This window comes from Gymnogyps californianus, chromosome 2 (genome assembly GCF_018139145.2).
Source record: "Gymnogyps californianus isolate 813 chromosome 2, ASM1813914v2, whole genome shotgun sequence".
NCBI classification, from domain to species: domain Eukaryota; kingdom Metazoa; phylum Chordata; class Aves; order Accipitriformes; family Cathartidae; genus Gymnogyps; species Gymnogyps californianus.
This window is the reverse complement of record NC_059472.1, coordinates 143,065,637-143,083,812: the sequence shown is the minus strand read 5'-3', so window position 1 is coordinate 143,083,812 and position 18,176 is coordinate 143,065,637. Positions and strand designations below refer to the sequence as shown.

Sequence of the window (18,176 nt, the reverse complement as noted above, 5' to 3'; positions counted from 1 at the left end):
ACAGAACTTGGCATCATTTCTGTGAAGACATCCTGAGGAATACACAATGAGCTCTTCGTGAAGAAATTAAAACACTTCTGAGACAGACTGGCCATGTTTTCTGCAATGTCAGTAAGCCACTAAATGTTGAAATACCCACTAAAACAGAACTTTCACAAGATAATGATAGTTCACACTATTGTGTGACTAAACTTTCAGGACACAACTGCCTTTTCAGAATCGCGAGCACAGAAAAAGATACAAGATGGTGGTATTTGGGAAAAAAGTAATTTTTAAAGTGAGGACTGCTCGTATTAGAAGCAGGATTTAATACAGCATTTTGTCAGGCTGGGAGAGCGACAGGTTTGGAAGAAGCGGTAGGGAAGGGAGAACGGACTGAAAGGCGAGAAGATTTCCCGGGCAGGGGTCTGCAGGGCTCCGTTTTGCAGGCAGCTGGTGGGGCGGGGGCAGCCCCCCGGTCCCCCGAAGTGCTGCAGCACCCTCCGGCAAACCCACGTGTGCGCCCCGGCAGAGGGAGCGGAGCTGCTGGCAGGAGGCAGGCTGGCGGAGGCGAGGGGCGCCCGGGGAGGCAGCGCACCTCGGCGCCTCTTCCTCCTCCTCCTCCCTCCTGCGAAGTGGGGAGGGCGCAGGTGGATGCGCCCTTTGTCCAGCCGAGGGCCCAGCAGACCCACGGCCGGGCGCTTCTTGGGGCGGCCGGGCCGGGCACCGCGGCCCCGGGCGGTGCCGGAGGGGAGACCCCAATGCCCGCCGCCGCCGCGGCTCGGGACGGGACACGGGACACCGGCTTCCACCCCGCCGGCGCGGAGGGGAGCGGGATGGGCGCGGAAGGCGGAGCCGGGAGGGGAGGTGGAGGCTGCGGCCAGCCCCCGCCGCTCCCCTCCTCAGAGTCCGGCCGGCGCTCCGCGGCTAACCTGAGTCCGCCTTCCCCGACAGAGCAGAGCCGCGCCGCGGCCGGGCACCGGCGCCCGCACCGCCGCCGGCGGGGGCTGCCCCCCCTGCTGACGGAGCCGAGCCGGGGCTCGCCGCTGCCGCCGCCCCTCGCGGCGGGGACTCCGTCCTCCGGCGGGAAGAAGAGGCTGCGCTGACGGCGGGCCGAGGTGGGTGAGCCCCGGGGCGGCGGGGAGGCGGCGGCCGTTGGCGGAGCCGCCGGGGAGGCGTCCGCGTGCGCCCGCGTGGCCGAGCTGCGGCCGGGTTCCGGCGCGGGGCGCCGCCCGCCCCGCGGCCGCCGCCGGGACGGGACGGGACGGGACGGGACGGGACGGGGAGGGTCCCCCCGGCGGGCGCGGGCTCGGGCTCGGGCTCCCCGTGGGGCCCGGCCTCCCCCGGGCAGCAGCGCCAAGCAGCCGGCGTCGGGCTGGCAGCCCACCCGGCCCTGCCCCGGCCGGCGTGGTCCGTCCCGGGCGCACTCTGACCGAGGAGGAACGCCGAGCGACGCTCTCCGCTCCAACCCCCCGGGTTTTTATTAGGTTTTCCACAGAGCTCAGCAGAATTTTTGAAGAGCAGGGAAAGTTATTTACTCGTGTCCCGAGCGCTTACACCGTCCCGCACGATGCAGCAGGCACTTTAAAAGCAAGACGGTTATCCCTAACATTTCCACGCCGTCATTTTCCGATGGTGCCAAAGGAGAGAGAGGTAGTCACTGTGCCGTGCCTCTTCCATCACCTCATCATTATTATCATAGCCTGTTTATTTTACCCATTTTTGTTTTTTTCGTGGAGCCAGCCCCGAAACTCCTTACTCAGGAAAACCTCTCACTGACTTTGGATGATGTTTTCTCGGGGTAATGTCCGCACAGTGTGAATCCCTGTTGGTTCAGCATTACAATGAGCCTGTTTGCTCAGTACAAAATGCAGTAGCGTACTCACAGCATTGGAAACTTGGCTTTCTGCAGCTGGACGTCCTCCATCCTCATTCACAGCTGCCTCCCAGAGTAGAAGGGGTGTGCACCGAGGATGGACATTACTACAACTGTTTTCTTTCATAACAGTTGTGACTTAGACAGGGCTATAACTGATTAGTTTCTGTCTCTCACAGGACTCCTGAATTTTTTTCTTCGATGTGTTCTAAAAAGACACATGCTGTAGGTGACTCCTTTCTGGCAATTCATAAGGCACTGAATAGTGGAATTATAAGTGCCTTGTATTTAGGGTTTTCCAAGACTATTACTGTGCTTTGTTATTGGGCGTACCCAAGAAATAATTTTGTGTTAACTCTGGTATCAGAAGCCAAGTGGACTATTATGGTTTGGCACCTACGTTTTCTTGCATGCAGTCGCATGGCTGTAACCCGTATTTCCATGGATGAGCACATGTATTCATTCACACACACTTACTTTTTTCTTTCTGTTTTGTCTTCTGCTGCATAAACCATTAACACTGTATTTAACATTGTATTAAACATTGTTTACCAAAAGAACCAATAAATCAGCTTTTAGGATCACAGCTGGCATTCTAGCTCGTGGATTTTTTTTTTTTCACATCATGATATCATTTACTACATCCTCATCAATAGGAACTTTTAGCTAGAAGCTATTACTGGACTCTTCATTTCTAAATTTTCTAAAAGAAGAGTGACAGCAGCATGAGAATCAGGTGAGTCAAGCTCTTCCACACAGAGCTTCCCAATCTAAAATATGCTTTTGGACCCCCAAGATAGTGTGGTAGTCAGAAGAGGGGAGTTATGAAGTGGCTGGGATCACTGTGTAAGCTCATGTAGACTGGTGATATTAACACCTGAAAGCTCAGCGGAGATCAGTACAGAAAAAAAATTAAAAAGCAGCAACGATCTGAGCCACAAGCTGTTTTAACAATTTTAAGAAGTCAGTCTCATTACCTAAAAGAGTAAAAAGTCAGTCTATAATTTTACGTCCTTTTTTTTTCCACATCAAACTTTAAAAATCAGAGGGTAGGCCTCAAAAACAGTGTGTCTGCCCTTCACATTCTGAGTTCTTTTAAAAATAGATCTGGAGCTCACTGTATTTGTTATTGTTTTTTTCCAGGTAAGTACATTATACTGAGTTCTGTTTGTAAACTATTCTTTGCCATTGGAACAGCTAGAAATACAGTATATTAAAACATGGAAATAGAAGTTCTTGACTAATCTTGGGACTGCAGGAGCTGAGATTTTATGAAGAGATCTGATACCCTGAAACTTGTGATAAAATCACTGGGACTAGCCCTAGGAATAGGGGGGGGGAAATAGAAATGTGCCTTCATCAGCCCATGCTTTCTTGTGTGCAGGATATACAAACCATCCATTAGCTGGTGTAGGAAAGGGTTAACAGCCTGACCTTCAGACAGAAGCTCTTGTTGACCCTACTCTGCAACACTTGGCTGAAAGGTTATGCCCAAAGGGAGAGCTTGCTAGCAAGAGGGAAAAATCCAAAGAGAAATACTTAGGAAAAAAGTACTTCGGCTTCAGGAGTCTGGTGGCCTGGCAGAAAGCAAACCCTCTTAGCAGACAGTACAGGACTGTAGGACTCATCCAGTGAAGGAACCAGACACAGTAAAAAAAGGACAACTGTCAAAGTCTGATTTGTCCATACAATTTCCCAAAAGGTTTACGGATATAAAAGAATCAGTAGTTAGCAAAACAGTTTCATATCTAGTAATTCAGCTGTTCGGAAGGAAGGTACACAGAGGAGCTACCTAGTCACTGTCTTAAAGGTAGCCACAGAAAGTCACACTGTGGTATGGCACCCTGAGCTTCCAGTGATGTGGTGCTAGTGCCTCTCCTCTTGCAGTGTGCGACAGTGTGATGCACATATGGGAAGGCCTTGTTGCAGGGTCCTTGCAGTCCTTGTAGTTACTTTGCAGCCTTCAAGATACTGTCTTTCCTGCTATCCTGTTTTCAGAAACATCTCTTTCAGTTTATCCATTCTCTTCCTTTTTTTTTTTTCTGGCTTCTGATTTCTCATAGTCCTTAGTAGCCTAGAACCATTTTTGCTGGTACTTGTGGGTGATGAGTATTGCCAGTGTACCTTGGAACAGCATGAGTGAAGCTCCAGCTGGAGTTTCCTGACAATCTTAAAGGGAGAATATACCTCTAAAGTGACAGAGTGACTGTCAGGTAGACCAATCCTAAAACCTAAATCCTAAAACCTAAAAAATATTAGGAAACACATTTGCATGAGTTTCTTGCCTCAGCAAGTCTCATGAGCTTACCAAAATCCACCTTCATAACGTTTTACATGTTATTTCTGTAACCTGTTTCAAACTTTATTGTTGCAATTTAAAAACTTTGAGCCTGAATTAATTAATTCATTCCACTGACAACATGAGCATTTAGCTTAATTATTATTTTTCATTAGTGATTTTGTTCTGTTGATTCATATCCTCTCTTAGTCTCTGCTTTACTTAAAAAAAAAGCTGAGCTTTTCTGTTCTCTTCTCAGAGGACAGACTTTCCTTTCTCTAGATTATTGTACCTTCTCCAGCAAATGGGCAGAGGAGAGGGAGGAAAACATTTTGAGGGAAAATAGGCTTCAAAGTTCCAGCAGGGCATTTCAAAACCTGTTTTACATCCTGTGTTTGTTTTGCAGGGAGTTTCCGCAATGGAGAAGAGGGAAGGTGATAATCCTGCCATTGATGAGAATGCAGGTCAAAGCATCATGCCAAGAAGAAATACAGGAAACCTTAGCAACTTGGTAATGTTTCTGTAAAAAAGCAGCTCATACGTCACACAGAATATTGCATTCGATTTTGTCCAGAAACATTGTGTTCCCGTCACACTGGCATATCATCAATACTTCTAAAGTCTTGTCACAATATTGACATGAAGAGATACAAAGATAAAGAGCATCTCGTTCAATTTAATCACAGTCCATGCTAAAAAATACAGTTTGGGGCATCTAAAAACTACATGAGGTTAGGTGCTAGTTGCATTTTACTTCTGTAGAAGTAATTTGGGATTTTTTTACAGGAATATAAAATTTAGCTTTGGAGGAGTCTTCATAATTGCCACATTGCATTCAGTAAGTTTTCCACATCACACAAAAAAGTCCAGAAAAAAAATGCACTCCAACAGCATTTGCCTCTGCAACTGCTGATGCACAGAAGTAGTTCAAGCTACAACTTTCTACGCTAATGTGAACTGTCTCACAGGCTGTGAAATACTGAATTAGGCTTTACAGACTATCTCTTCAAGAAACAGATATCTCTAGGTGAAACTTGGTTCAGATGTGAATTGCAGTTTGTATAATTTATACCAACTTCCGATTCTGCAATGCATAGACTACACTCCACTTTTCTTCACAGACTAGAGAATAAAAGTTACTTAGGCTACACCTTCACTGTCACAAAGATATGCTTTTATCACCAGATAAACATGTAGTAGCTATTCAGCTAAAAAGCCCTAATGAAGATCATGCCCTTTAATTTTACTGTGAGGCACTGTAGGCAAGCCAGTCAGACATGTGGGAAACAGGCTACCTTGCCTCCAATTAGGATTTTACAGCAAGATAGCAGTGTACCTTTTTTATCTTTCTGTTAAAACAAAACACCTATGTATCACTGAAGACAAACACAAGACCCTTGCAGGATTTACAAGTAGTACATTGTTTGAATTGACTGTTTAATCAGCTTCAATGTAATATTTGATTCTTAACAGTAAAGCCAGGTAATATTGCTGAGACAGGAAGATCTCCTTTATCCTAGCAGAACACTAACTTACAACTTTCAAACTACTAATATTTGCCTTCCTCAAAACAGACCATGCCATTTTGCATTCTGGAGGTCTGGACATCTGCCACATCAGTCATTCTAAAGCTGAGCCATTCCAGCATTAGTTCAGTTTTACTTTATATTTCACTGGAATATTAAAGGACTTACATGTTTATTACCTAATGTTATCAGTTCTCAGTTCTCCACCCCTGGACAGCTGTCTGCTGCATCAAGTGCAATGTCCTGCTGTTGGTACACGTATTTTAATTTTGTATGTATACTGATCATGTACCTCTTCCATGAACTATAACTATGGGACAATCTTTAAATATATTATCCCAGCGTAAAACAGTTTATAATATTACACTAAAATTTTGTACTCGCTTAGCTCCTTCTAAAGTCTGTGATAATTCTGCCAAGATCTTCTGTGAGACTAGAATCAAGCCATGCCTACCTGGCAGCAGAAAATTCAGTTTTTTAAACTGACATGACTTGGTTTCACAAGTTTTCATAAAAGTTAAGAGGACACTATTACATTTGTGAAGGAGAGGAAGAAGACCATGGGACTTGATGCTGGAGTTGACAGATGCACAGCTGGTCTAATACACTGGATCCCAAACATTTCTACTTACATCCTTATTTCCCCAATTAAATGTCATTAAAATAGCAGTGACTGAATGAAATATTTTATTGTCTCAACTCTGGATTCTGTTATTGTGCATATTATTTGGGCTGCATCATTAAGTCTGTAGCTGAAATTTGACATCTGAAAGCTGTAGCTCGTATCATAAGAAGCTGTAATGATGCTTCACATAATGTAATCCATCTTCCCTTGCAGTATAGTTAACTTCCTGGAATTAAAATATATTTTGAAATCACCACAGATAATGAATGATGAATGAGAAACCTATGCTGAAAAAGAGCCTTGCTCAACTCCTGACTATGCTGTTTGAAACGTTATATTTTCAAGCTACCTTGTCTTTAACAGTGTGTATGTTTTGTATGTGGCTTCAGTGCAGTATGGTGTAAAAGCCATGATGGCAAATACTGTCATTACTGAAGTTTTTAATCTTCTCGAACTCACTTGGTATTTCCTTTCTGTCCTTTCCAGAATGTGGATATGCAAGTCACCAATCCACCAGAAGCAGCTGCACTTTTTAATTTACATCAAGCACACCATTTTGGTGAGTTTGAACACTCTTCAGAACAACACTGCAAGCAGGATCTGTTCCCCAAGTGGCACTCGCCAATGAAGATAGCATCTGTGATCTCGTTATTAACATTTATTTACACTTCCATGAGAGATGTCATATATCCTTTTATAACCAGAAAGGAAAATGTTTTCTATAAAGTTCCAATCCTTGTCATAAACAAAGTTTTACCAGTGGTTTCAATTACCCTTTTAGCACTAGTGTATTTACCAGGAATATTAGCTGCAGGTTTCCAGCTGTACTTTGGCACCAAGTATAAAAGGTTTCCCCAGTGGCTGGATACATGGATGTTATCAAGAAAGCAATTTGGACTTCTCAGTTTCTTCTTCGCTGCAATGCACGCCTGCTATAGCTTATGCTATCCAATGAGAAGATCATACAGATACAAGCTGCTGAACTGGGCATTCCAGCAGGTATGATGGGCACACAAATGCCAACACTTCTGTATTCAGAAAATCCTTGTTTTGGTCATTCAAGCAAATCTGGATGGGGGGGAAAGCCATTTCCATTGCCTTTGTTTGATTTTGAAGCAGATCCCTACAGAGCATTATTAAGGGATGGAGTAGGACCTAGTTGTTAAAGCATTCAATAGAGAGTCAAGAGTCATCACAGCTGTGCCAGTGTGTATTAAATAAGTAATTTTCTTCATTTGGGATTTTTTATCTCTCTGTAAAATGCACAGAATTATACCTGCCTCACAGGGATATTTAAGTCTTTGGCGCACTATTAGTTTAGTGTGGATTAATCTTCTCTGCACCAGTGGAATCTATCTACAAAAACCGAGCACACACCATTTTTAGACATATTCTTTGTAAAGTGAATTAGCCAGCAATGAAGGAGGGCTGAGCTAAATCACAATAATCTGTATTTGCCAGAAACTAAATTTGTGAACACTGATGGCTCCACAATTGGGCTGATGCACACTAACCTGTTAAAAGATAGAATTTCAATCATGTTTCTGAGTCATGGGCAATAATTGGCTGGCAAAGCTCTCTAAGATCCTCTGTGACTAGACAGTTCCTAATACTTGCATATCGCCTTGAGTGCCATGAGTATTGCGGTATATGGAATATTCCATTATAAGGTATAGACTGCAAATGTACATTTTTATTACCCTCAAAGTCTAATCTAGAGCTTTATTAAAAGCACAGTATGATGTTAGCAGCTTCTTAAGAATTCTGTAAACAGTCAAACGACCTGTTGAAAACTCTGAAATCAGCCTTACCGGTAATCTGACTTGAATGGATTACCAGAAATTTCCTTGAGATTCCAGTCCTCAAGATGCAGAAATGATCGTATTTGGGGCATATTACGCCATGGTGATCACTAGCAGCATCAAAGGGCTGTTGCAAGTACTTATAAATAGGAGAAGCTTTGACATCAGTTTATTAAAATCACAACCTTTTCATCCATACCAACCATCATATTCAGTGCAGCTGAATGTACCAAGTTGTTCTTTTTAAAAAAATAGAGCCAAACAACTATCCTGGCAGGATACCATCATTAAGAATGCCTGCTGAATTAGCTCCCTAAAATAGTGCTGTTAATATATTTCCTGTTGTTATAATCTCCCAGATATGGTATTTAGCCATAGATGGAATTTTTTTGTCAAAGAATAAGATTTCTCCTGCTGTGAAGGCAGGCTAACAACAGGCCTCAGAACCACTCTCTCCTGGGCCAAGATGCTGATGAAGTTTAAATTCTTCTCACTTAAAGCCCAGCTTTGCTCTAAAGATACTAGTAGAGACTTTGTCATCAGAAGTAAATAGCAGTTACATTCAGAGACATTCAAACAAACAAAAATACTGTGTTTCTTGGCTTATTTCCTGAATATTGTGGTGAAAATAGCTGTATTTCACACAAACGGCTAAGTGTGCCAGTCCATCATTTTAAATATGGTGTTCTTTTGGCAGGTCAAACAAAAAAAAGAAAATGCTTGGATTGAACATGATGTTTGGAGAATGGAGATTTATGTGTCTCTAGGAATTGTGGGACTTGCTTTGCTGGCCTTGTTGGCAATAACATCAATCCCATCTGTCAGTCACTCTTTGACCTGGAGAGAGTTCCACTACATTCAGGTATGCATAAATGTCATTCTTGCATGTCATTAGTCCTCATCTGTAGGATTGCATGTTATCAACTAAGACCATTAGGAGTTAGAAATACCAAACACAGAGGAGTTAGTGAAACCAATCCAAAAGTTTGTTCTGTACTCTTTGTTAATTGCTTTGCAAGAAATGTTCATTTCATTTGTTATTTTGTCAGGAGGAAAGGCTGTCAGGTAAAGGGTATGAAGTGGGAAGAAAGACAACTCCAAACCACTTTTTTGCTCCTCTGACCTGGTGACCAGCCGCAGTTGTCCCTTCAGGACCTATTCTTAGGTCAAAGACCTCTGGTGCTGAAGGCATTTCAGTCATCTTCTGGGCATCTTATGTTTCAGGAATGCCCTGTGTCCAGCTGAATTGGGAGTAGGTGGTATTGAACCAGCCAACGCTGTTCCCATACATCATGGGATTCCACTGCACAAAGAGAATTGCTTGTTGATCCCTTGGAGCTGTTTTGGAAATTCTTTGCTGCCTGAGCAGTACCAGGTGGCTGGAAAGTCCAGGAGAAGGCTGCCCAATAATACATGCAAAGGTTTTTCATCTACAGCATTATTAGCTTCATAAACCCCTCCAAAAAGGTGTATTCTGAAAAGGAGACATCTTAAAACAGATGCATAATCAAATCCAGCCAGTCCTGAGTTTGCTACAGGTGTGCTTGTTTCGTTCACCTAAGTATCTGGTTTGCTCTTAGTTCTCCTGTATTATATGCTGTAATAATCAGGGGTGGTTTTGCTGACATCAATATGATCACACTAGAGTTAAGCGAGTGTTGAATTAGGTCCCTGAACACCAAAATCTGAAAATTCAATGACCTACTAAGTACCTGGCATTTGAAAATTTGATCTGAATTTGAAAAGTAGATCTGAAATGTATCTCTTCCTACGATTAGTGATTTGAGATTCTGCCCACTCTATGAAGTGCATCATTTGTAAGAACAGTTTTCAGCTCTACAGAGAATCTATACAGACAGGTCTAGTGCATGATTACTTTCAGTATTAAATTAGCATGGTGAAGAAACCCAGAGGAGTAATACTAATAATTGGATTAGTTTTATAAACAAATAACCTTTATACTTGAAAATCACATTCTGTAGACTTAGCACTTGGAAAGGCACTGATGACTAATTCCATTTTTCTAACAATATCAAGCTTGTTATGCAACAAGAAACTCAAAATTACTAGTAAAGCTAGCATAAAATTTCCTTTACTCCTGAATTTCATAGACATCCTAAGCCAAATTTATTACTGTAAGTGAAATGAAAGACTTCAGTTTCCTGTAGTTGTGCAATTGCTTTTGTCATAGTACTAGACTTACTAGAGTTTCTGATTTTCATTGACCTTAAAATTTTTCTTTGCAAACAATCAATTAAGCCATTTATAAATCTGCTTTTGAACTCATAATAATTTATCACAGAAATAAAGTAATTGAGGATACAGATGACATCTATAAATCGAGATATTGAGGACTGACCCTTTTCCAAGAACAGCCTGTAATCTGCGATCTTTTCTGTATATTAGCTAAGTATCATAGCAATAGTTGAAAAATGTGCCTCATCTGTTTTCTCTTATAGTGGCATAGAGGGGTACAGTTAGATTCTTGAATTACAGTTCTTAAATTTTAGTTCAAAGCCAATGGTCTCTTTTCTTTGACTTAAGTGTGTTGGATGAAGCCCTTCCTCATTTCCATATTTGCTTAACAGAGTACTCTTTTTGCTAAGTTGGAAAAAATAGCTTACTATTTTCTTTCTCTTTTCAGAGCAAGATGGGATATTTAGCCCTGCTGCTATGCACTGTTCATGCACTGGTGTTTGCTTGGAATAAGTGGGTTGATGTTAACCAATTTATCTGGTATACACCACCTTCGTTTATGGTAGCAGTTTTTCTTCCTATTGTAGTTCTGCTTTGTAAATGCATACTGCTCCTCCCATGTTTTAGGAAGAGGATAAAAAAGATCAGATGTGGTTGGGAAGCTAACACACAAACCAATCAAACCAGCATGACTTCCAGACTGTAGATCAAATATGGACATTTCCTCTCTATGTATGTAAATATGCTCAAGGCCATGAAATGTTCACTCACGAGCTCTGTTTTCATATTTTCTACAGATGTTTCTTTTTCACTTTTCATTTTGACTTCAGGAGTATGGGATACTTGATGCAGTTTGGACCTTTTCTAAGACAGAAGGTGGAAACATTCATTTTACACTTTAATCTATTCAGTGTTCTGGTATTTGATCATTTCTTTCTTCTGACTCACTGCTTTTAAAATCCAAGGGCTTCATTGCCTCAACTGTAATTCTTTCGTAGGCAAAAGCAATCATAAATCATTGCTCCAGATGACCACAGAGTGTAAATAAATGATTACACCACAGAACCCAGGAATGCTTTCTGCTTCCCACAGCCATGTTTGTTCCTTCGTTAAATCTCAATATTGTAATGGGACAACAACCAGAGTATTTATCATCCCATTCCCCCTTATCGCCTGCATCCTATGTTTCACTCTGCAGAATGGGGACCTTGGCACATAAGCCAGAAAGAAACTGTGTATTCCCACCAGGTCTTGAACTCAGACAATTGGGCAAGCAGAATTGCAGGGAACTTTACAAGGTAGATCTCTCCTGAGGCTTGGGTACAGTCTAAAAAAAGAGTTTTTAGACTCAGATCTCCATCTTATACAGGACTAGGTGTGTCTCTATTTATTTAAAACGATAAAACATTTCCCATTTTTTATTCCATGAACACGTTCTTTTGTTTCTCATGCTGGAAATTTTCCATGCTTTTGACCTAAGCCTACAGCTCTTGACATGTGCTAAACTTTATTCGCACAAATTATTCCAGTGGGATAATTCACATCAGGTAAATGTGTTTTACTGTTTATTCTAGGGCCAGCACAATTGTGTGACTAAAAGAAAAACATTAAAAATAGACATTTGAACCTTGACATTGATTTGGTGAGATTTTCATGTAAAATGGCTTTAGAATGCATTTGCTTTTACAAAAATTTTCATACAAGCTAATTAAACCTCACTGTCCTTATGTTGCATAGGTCTGGCTGAATGTTTTAAATGAATAATTCATTTGTTAATATCTATTTTTAAATATGTTATGCAGTAGTTAATATTTTCACCCAGCGTCAGGAACATTTCTGCCAGTCTCCCTGCATGAGTTGACTAGGACATGGACTGATGATGCCACCTATTGCTGGGATCATCTGAATGAGAATTGTAATTGGTAATGGCTCAGGTATTAAAAGAAACAGGAAAACAATGTATGTGTAAAAAAATATGTAATACATGGTGCTAATGAATCTGCAGCTAATGATTCTCTTTTACATTTGTGGACTTGGTACACTGAGCATAGATAACAGACAAATTAAATAGCTACACGGATACTACATTTTGTACTTTCCTGGTTATAACTCCATTCAATTATTGCAACTTAAAAGTTGGCCTTGTTATTTGCACTTAATGTAGTACTGTGAAAATAACTGGGGACATGGTGGCCTGTATAATATAGACTGAAGAGAAATGCGTGGCATTGTGTATCAAATCAGTAATGCATGACAGACGCAAACACTCTCTAAAACACAGGAAGCTAGTCTGCAATGTGAATCTAAGAAATTTCTAACAGAACAGGAAAAGTATGGTTGTCAATGCATTAGCATTTACATTTCTATAAATGAAATAAATAAAATCTTTTAGAAGTCATATTAGGATGAAGAATAATATTTGCCAAAGGCTTATTCAGAATATTACCTGCATTTTGTTGCCAGGAGTCATAAAAAAATAAATGAAATAATTTTTCTAATGGAACAGGTTGAGGCAAGTGCAATGATGAAGAAATCCCTTTGTCTTCTATATTGTCCACTAGCTACTCAAAGTGTGTTCAAACTTACTACTTAGGACAAAGCTGAGACTGTAAGTACTCGAAGCAACCCCTGTATGCATCTATTGAAAAGAATGAAATTTGGTTTTATTGAAGTATGTGCTAAATTGTGTTAAATTGTGCTCTCCAGAATCAGCTCTGCTGCTCCCATGCTTAGAAAGTCTGGAGAATTTAATTCAATCTCCAGCTTTGTTAAATTCTGGTCAAATAGTTGGCCTAATTGTTTACAGCTGGTCAGAGAAGCCAACCCTTTGACACAGAGGAATATAAACAGCTTCAGGGGTAACAAAGCATGTGGTACAGAGAACAGTACCTGACCCTTGATAACTGAAAAGAGGAGAATGAAGACACTCCTTGGAAGAAGCCATTCAAAGCTATTCATATGGCATGTATAAAACAAATCAAGGCAAATTAATATGTGTATGCATTTAGAGAGCAAAATAGTTCAGGGGAATGATAATGGGCTTCAAGGCTTTTCACCTTATTATCCCCATTACCAACTGAAATGTTTTGCGCAAGTGCTCTGTTATGGATCAGCTAGGTCAGTGAGCATTGAGTAGAGGAGTACAGTCAATATGGTTATGAAGTTAATAGAAGCTGGAAGTTAAGGTTCTGTGCCTTTGGAGTCTGTATCTTACTGCCCAGCAGTAGGATTTAGGCCACTTAAGTCACTTTTGAAAATGGCACTTTAATTCCAAAGTTGGTTTGGCCCTTCTGAAATTTTTGTCTAAGTTCTTAAAACATTCTCTCTCTGAATCTGTAAGATATTGTCTAATTTGGAGACTAACAGACAGATCCTTATTGCAGAAATCACTATAGGTACCACTGCTAGAAAACAGACCAAGAACTCCATGAACATGTAAATGTATTATCTATATTCAACACTTCGTAAAAAGTTTTTGAGCCTTCTGTTCTAATACATCTTTATCCAAGCAGCAGGAAGGAACTGTTGTCTGTACCATTTTATTTAGTACATAAAATCAGAACAAGGCACATCATATGCACAGAACTCCTTTCAGGAAGTACTAAAGAAAATGTATGTACATGTACATCTTTATTTATCTTCTATTCATGGTGCAGCAGTGATAAATTTAGATTCGTCCCACTTCAAGTGGCTGAGAAATCGTGTCCTAATGAAGCATTCTATTGTAATACCCTGCTCTATGCACCTGTTACACAAGGTAGTGCAAACTAGCATAACTTCATTAAATTCAATCTGTTAATATGGGTTGAAATCCTAATGTAAATTACAGGTGAAAACCAATTTCAAGATCATCACATACCATCCAAACTGACTGACCTTTTACGCTCATTGTTCAGCTGAGGACATTAAGCACACTTCAGATTTTTCTCTCTAGTATTGCCCAGGGGCAAACCCAGAAGTGTCTTCTACGAGCTGAAATTTCCATACCGTCTGAAAGCTATTCCTAAAATCACACATGACATCCAAACATTCAAGCAGGTTTTTCCCTACTTATTGTCTCAAGTAGGAGACAGGTTTTCTGTGTCACAGCTAGCCATTTCTCTAGAAACCACCATTGAATGCTTATAGCCAGAATTTGAGACCTCATATCAAGTCTCTTGCCTGTTTTGTACGTCTTTAGTAAACTACTTCTAAGTAACACACTTCCCAATCTGCAGAACTGGAGCAGTAACACTTTACAGGACATTGCAACAGTATTTTCAAGGTTTTAAGGCAGTCAGATACAATAGTGAGGGAGGAGGGTCACGTAAGGTCTATAAAAGGGTACAGAAGAAAATGCTATTGACAGTATTTTATTTCTCCCTTTGTAATAGACATGATTTAGTTCAACACTAATTAAAATAACTGCGTATGTACCTTTTAATTCATGTTTATGTACCTACTTCAAAATTCAGTGTATTAATATGCCTGTATACTACTATAATACATAAAATCAATGTGTGTGCAAATTTTAGGCATTTATTTTTGTAACACTGATTACTTTTATAAAACTGTGCATTATTAAATGCTTCAATGTATGCTGTATTTGCCATTGTGTCATACACATCTAGGGTATAAGGGTAGAAAGGCACAGTAGACTCCAGAAGAGCTGCTGCCATGAACAATAAAAATGGCTTCAGTCAAGGGGAACCATTCTCCTCTTCATGCTGGTGCAGAGCCTGGAGTCTCCAAAGGAGAGAAGACAAAGATGTGAAAAGCAAAATGGACACTTTCATAGGGGGATGTAATGAAAGCACATTTTTCCTGACAGATCTTTTAACTGACAGACTGCATATTCTAGCATTCAGAGGAGATTGCGTGAGAAGAGAAAGCTGAGCTAGTTGTGGAGTGCTTTGGAGGGAGAACTGTGATCCCTGAAAACACTGATCAAAGACCAGGAAAAGTTCAAGAATGGTGACAGCATAGAGGAGAGGAAAGGAATACGGGCATATTTTTGGGTGAGAATCCACCACTCTAGTGTAAGTGGTTTTGCAATGCCTCTACAAAGGCTGCAAAGTACTTCCTTCAGTTGTTATATGTCCCCGATGTATTTAAGTCAGAGACACAGAATTGAAACTCTGGAGAGACACTCATAAATTGTTGAAGGGACTTGAGGAATTTTATGCAAAGTTTACCTGGAGTAGCCAGATCCCAGAATACTATTTCCAAGAAGTAGTACCAACAATCAGTGCCCAGGAAGCTAGAGCCAGGGCTGTGCTGGCTATGGTTTAATGTAAATTCCTGTTGACAGCAGCATTTACTGTAAGCAGTCCCTCCCTTTGGCCACTCTTCTCTGTTCTCTCAGTTCTGCAAGTGTTTAAAGCTGTGAAGTTAATCAGACCAGGCAATTGGATCCAGTTGAAAAGTAATGCAGGGAAAAGAATGATTCAGCCAGATCCATACACTGCTCTGATTCACCTGACAGCCATGCACACATGTCAGCAGGAAGAACAGGAAGAGGAATGGCATAAAAGGGCAGCTTAACTTAAACCAGCTTAAACTGCATGGTTGCAAGTGCTCCTAAAATTCAAAACTTAAGTTATTTCATCCTGTTTCAGTAGCAAAAATGTTTCATTGCTTCACTTATTTGTCATGTTCTTAGTTTTCCATGAATCAGTAGGCAAAAATGTGTTCTAGAAATTGTCACCAAAAAACATACAAAACTGACTGACCTCTGCGTGACTGTGGACTGCGTGGCTTCATTTGTAGAGATGATGATCTCACATCTTCCCTTCTTTTCTGCTACATCCACAGTTTCTAGTACTGTCCCTTGGTAACATGAAAGGTTATATTAAACATTTTTGAAATTCAGACTAATTTCTGTTAAGCTGATTTTCTTTTAATGGCATTAACAGAATCATTTAAAAGAACAAAACAAAAGACAGATTTTTGAAAACGTGCTGAATCCACCCCTGGAGAATGTAGTCTGCTGTAGTCACTGTAAGTGTCTGGCAATAGCTGATCATTGCCACTGATTTTTTTCACTAGTGCCAGGATTTCTTGATCTCATCAGCATGCTCTGTTGCTGATGGCAAAATAATTTCTTTGGGTGAGACCTTGGACTCCTTAAAAAAATCTCATTGAATTCAGTTGCATCAGGGTTCAACTTTTGCATCACTGTTTGAACTTTTCCATAGATTGAATGTAACATTTGAATGGGTGTGGTGAGGCTAATTTATTAAGTATGCATAATCAGTTTTCAGAGATTTTCAAATGAAAATATATAAAACTAGTCAGTGAACCAAACTCTATAAACTTATAAAAAAGAAGACCACAGCTACTTCCAATAAAGATGACGCAACAGAAGATACAGTTGTTTTGTCTTTTTTTGTTTGTTTCTTTTTATGTATATTTCATCTTTGTGGCACAAAAGTGCATTACTGAGATAAATATGCTATATCCTTGACTTGGTTAAAGATGTGTAGTCCCTGTGGGACTGGTAGAATACTACCACTGCTACTGATGGAAGTATTTGGTCCTTAAATTTCATCTTTTGGGCTCACTATTAAAAAAGAAGTGAGGCAAGTGTGGGGTTTTTTGAACGGGACAGTCAATCTTGTAGTTTGCAGTCATGTGCACTCTTTATATACATGCTTACACTGTCTTGTTGGATGTACTCTACTGAAAAAGACTTTTCCATGTGAATGTCTCCATTACTTGAAATGCTGAGAAGTATCTTATTGCTGGACTTAAGGAATGGCCACATAACCCATCTCTAATTTTTTCTCTGCCTTCTTTTCCAGTCCTATGACTCATATATACAACTGAATGGCATTTCTCTCTTGCCTGCCCACCTGTACCTGTGCATATACCAGAATAACTTTTGAACAGTGCATCTCATTCATTCAAAAATATTCCAAGTGTTCTAACAGGAAATCCTTAAAAAGAAAAAAAAAGGAAGCTGGAACGGGAAAAAAACGAGCCACTTGCAGGGCACCTCAAGCATCTCTGCAACAGTTTAGCAGTCTAACAATTGTTTGGTGGCACCCATAATTAAAATAATGATGGCTTTCTCTTTCTCTTGTGCCTTCTAATTTGCAATAGACTTAGTACATTCACAAGCATATGAACGTCCTAAATTATTTATTCCCAGATAATTAATGACAGATAGAAGGGTATTCTGGGGCAGAGGAAAGCTGGGACTATGAAGCTATGCAAAGAGGCATTAACATGGAATGGGATGGAACAGGACAATTGGAGATCTGGGACAAAGAGGAAAGGAGACATTGCAAGCACTCAGATTTTCTTATGAGACGAAAGAGTAAAGGAGCCCAACGGATATTAAAGGGGAAAAATAAGTAGGTGGAGGATACTGAACGAGATTAATGCAACATCATCAAGAGAGTAGGGAATGGAAATCCTTAGTCAGGGAGATGGGTAAAATGGAGGACAAGTGAATGACAGATGGGAGAGAGTCTGAAAAACCTGAAGTGAATCCTTGAAACAGAGGGGATGGGAAGGTTGGTTATCCACATGGAGCTGGAGAATGAAATGAACAAATACAAAGAGCCCAGATGTGTACAGAGTTTGGCCTGCAGAACCTATTAAATTGCAACCACTTCTCCATCCCTGAAATACCATTTGAGGCATTTCTGGGGAAATCTGTTCAAATTCCACTGATACGTGTGAACACCAGCAAAGTTATAAGTGGTTCTGTGACTTGGAGGAATTTTCCTCTGAGATGTAGCCCTACAATTTTATTATGGATAAAGAACATACTGTTTCTGAAGGTGGAGAGACACAAGTCACAGATATTGCTCCACTTTTCGTAACAATCTAAATATAAACTGAGTTATCTTCAAACAGATTGTGCTTGTAGTGGAGCAGACATGGCTGCTTTACTTCCTGGTAAAGT

The 18,176-nt window shown here is 40.7% G+C and overlaps 1 protein-coding gene across 1 annotated transcript; it reads left to right on the top strand.

Annotated features, from left to right (window-relative positions):
• Positions 1–1,034: 1,034 nt before the first annotated feature.
• Positions 1,035–11,869, top strand: STEAP1 (STEAP family member 1). The gene is made up of 5 exons (XM_050892339.1): positions 1,035–1,097; positions 4,540–4,644; positions 6,771–7,283; positions 8,784–8,948; positions 10,731–11,869. The coding sequence occupies exons 2-5, from the start codon at positions 4,552–4,554 to the stop codon at positions 10,986–10,988; spliced, it is 1,029 nt and encodes a 342-aa protein (XP_050748296.1). The 5' UTR covers positions 1,035–1,097; positions 4,540–4,551; the 3' UTR covers positions 10,989–11,869.
• Positions 11,870–18,176: the final 6,307 nt, after the last annotated feature.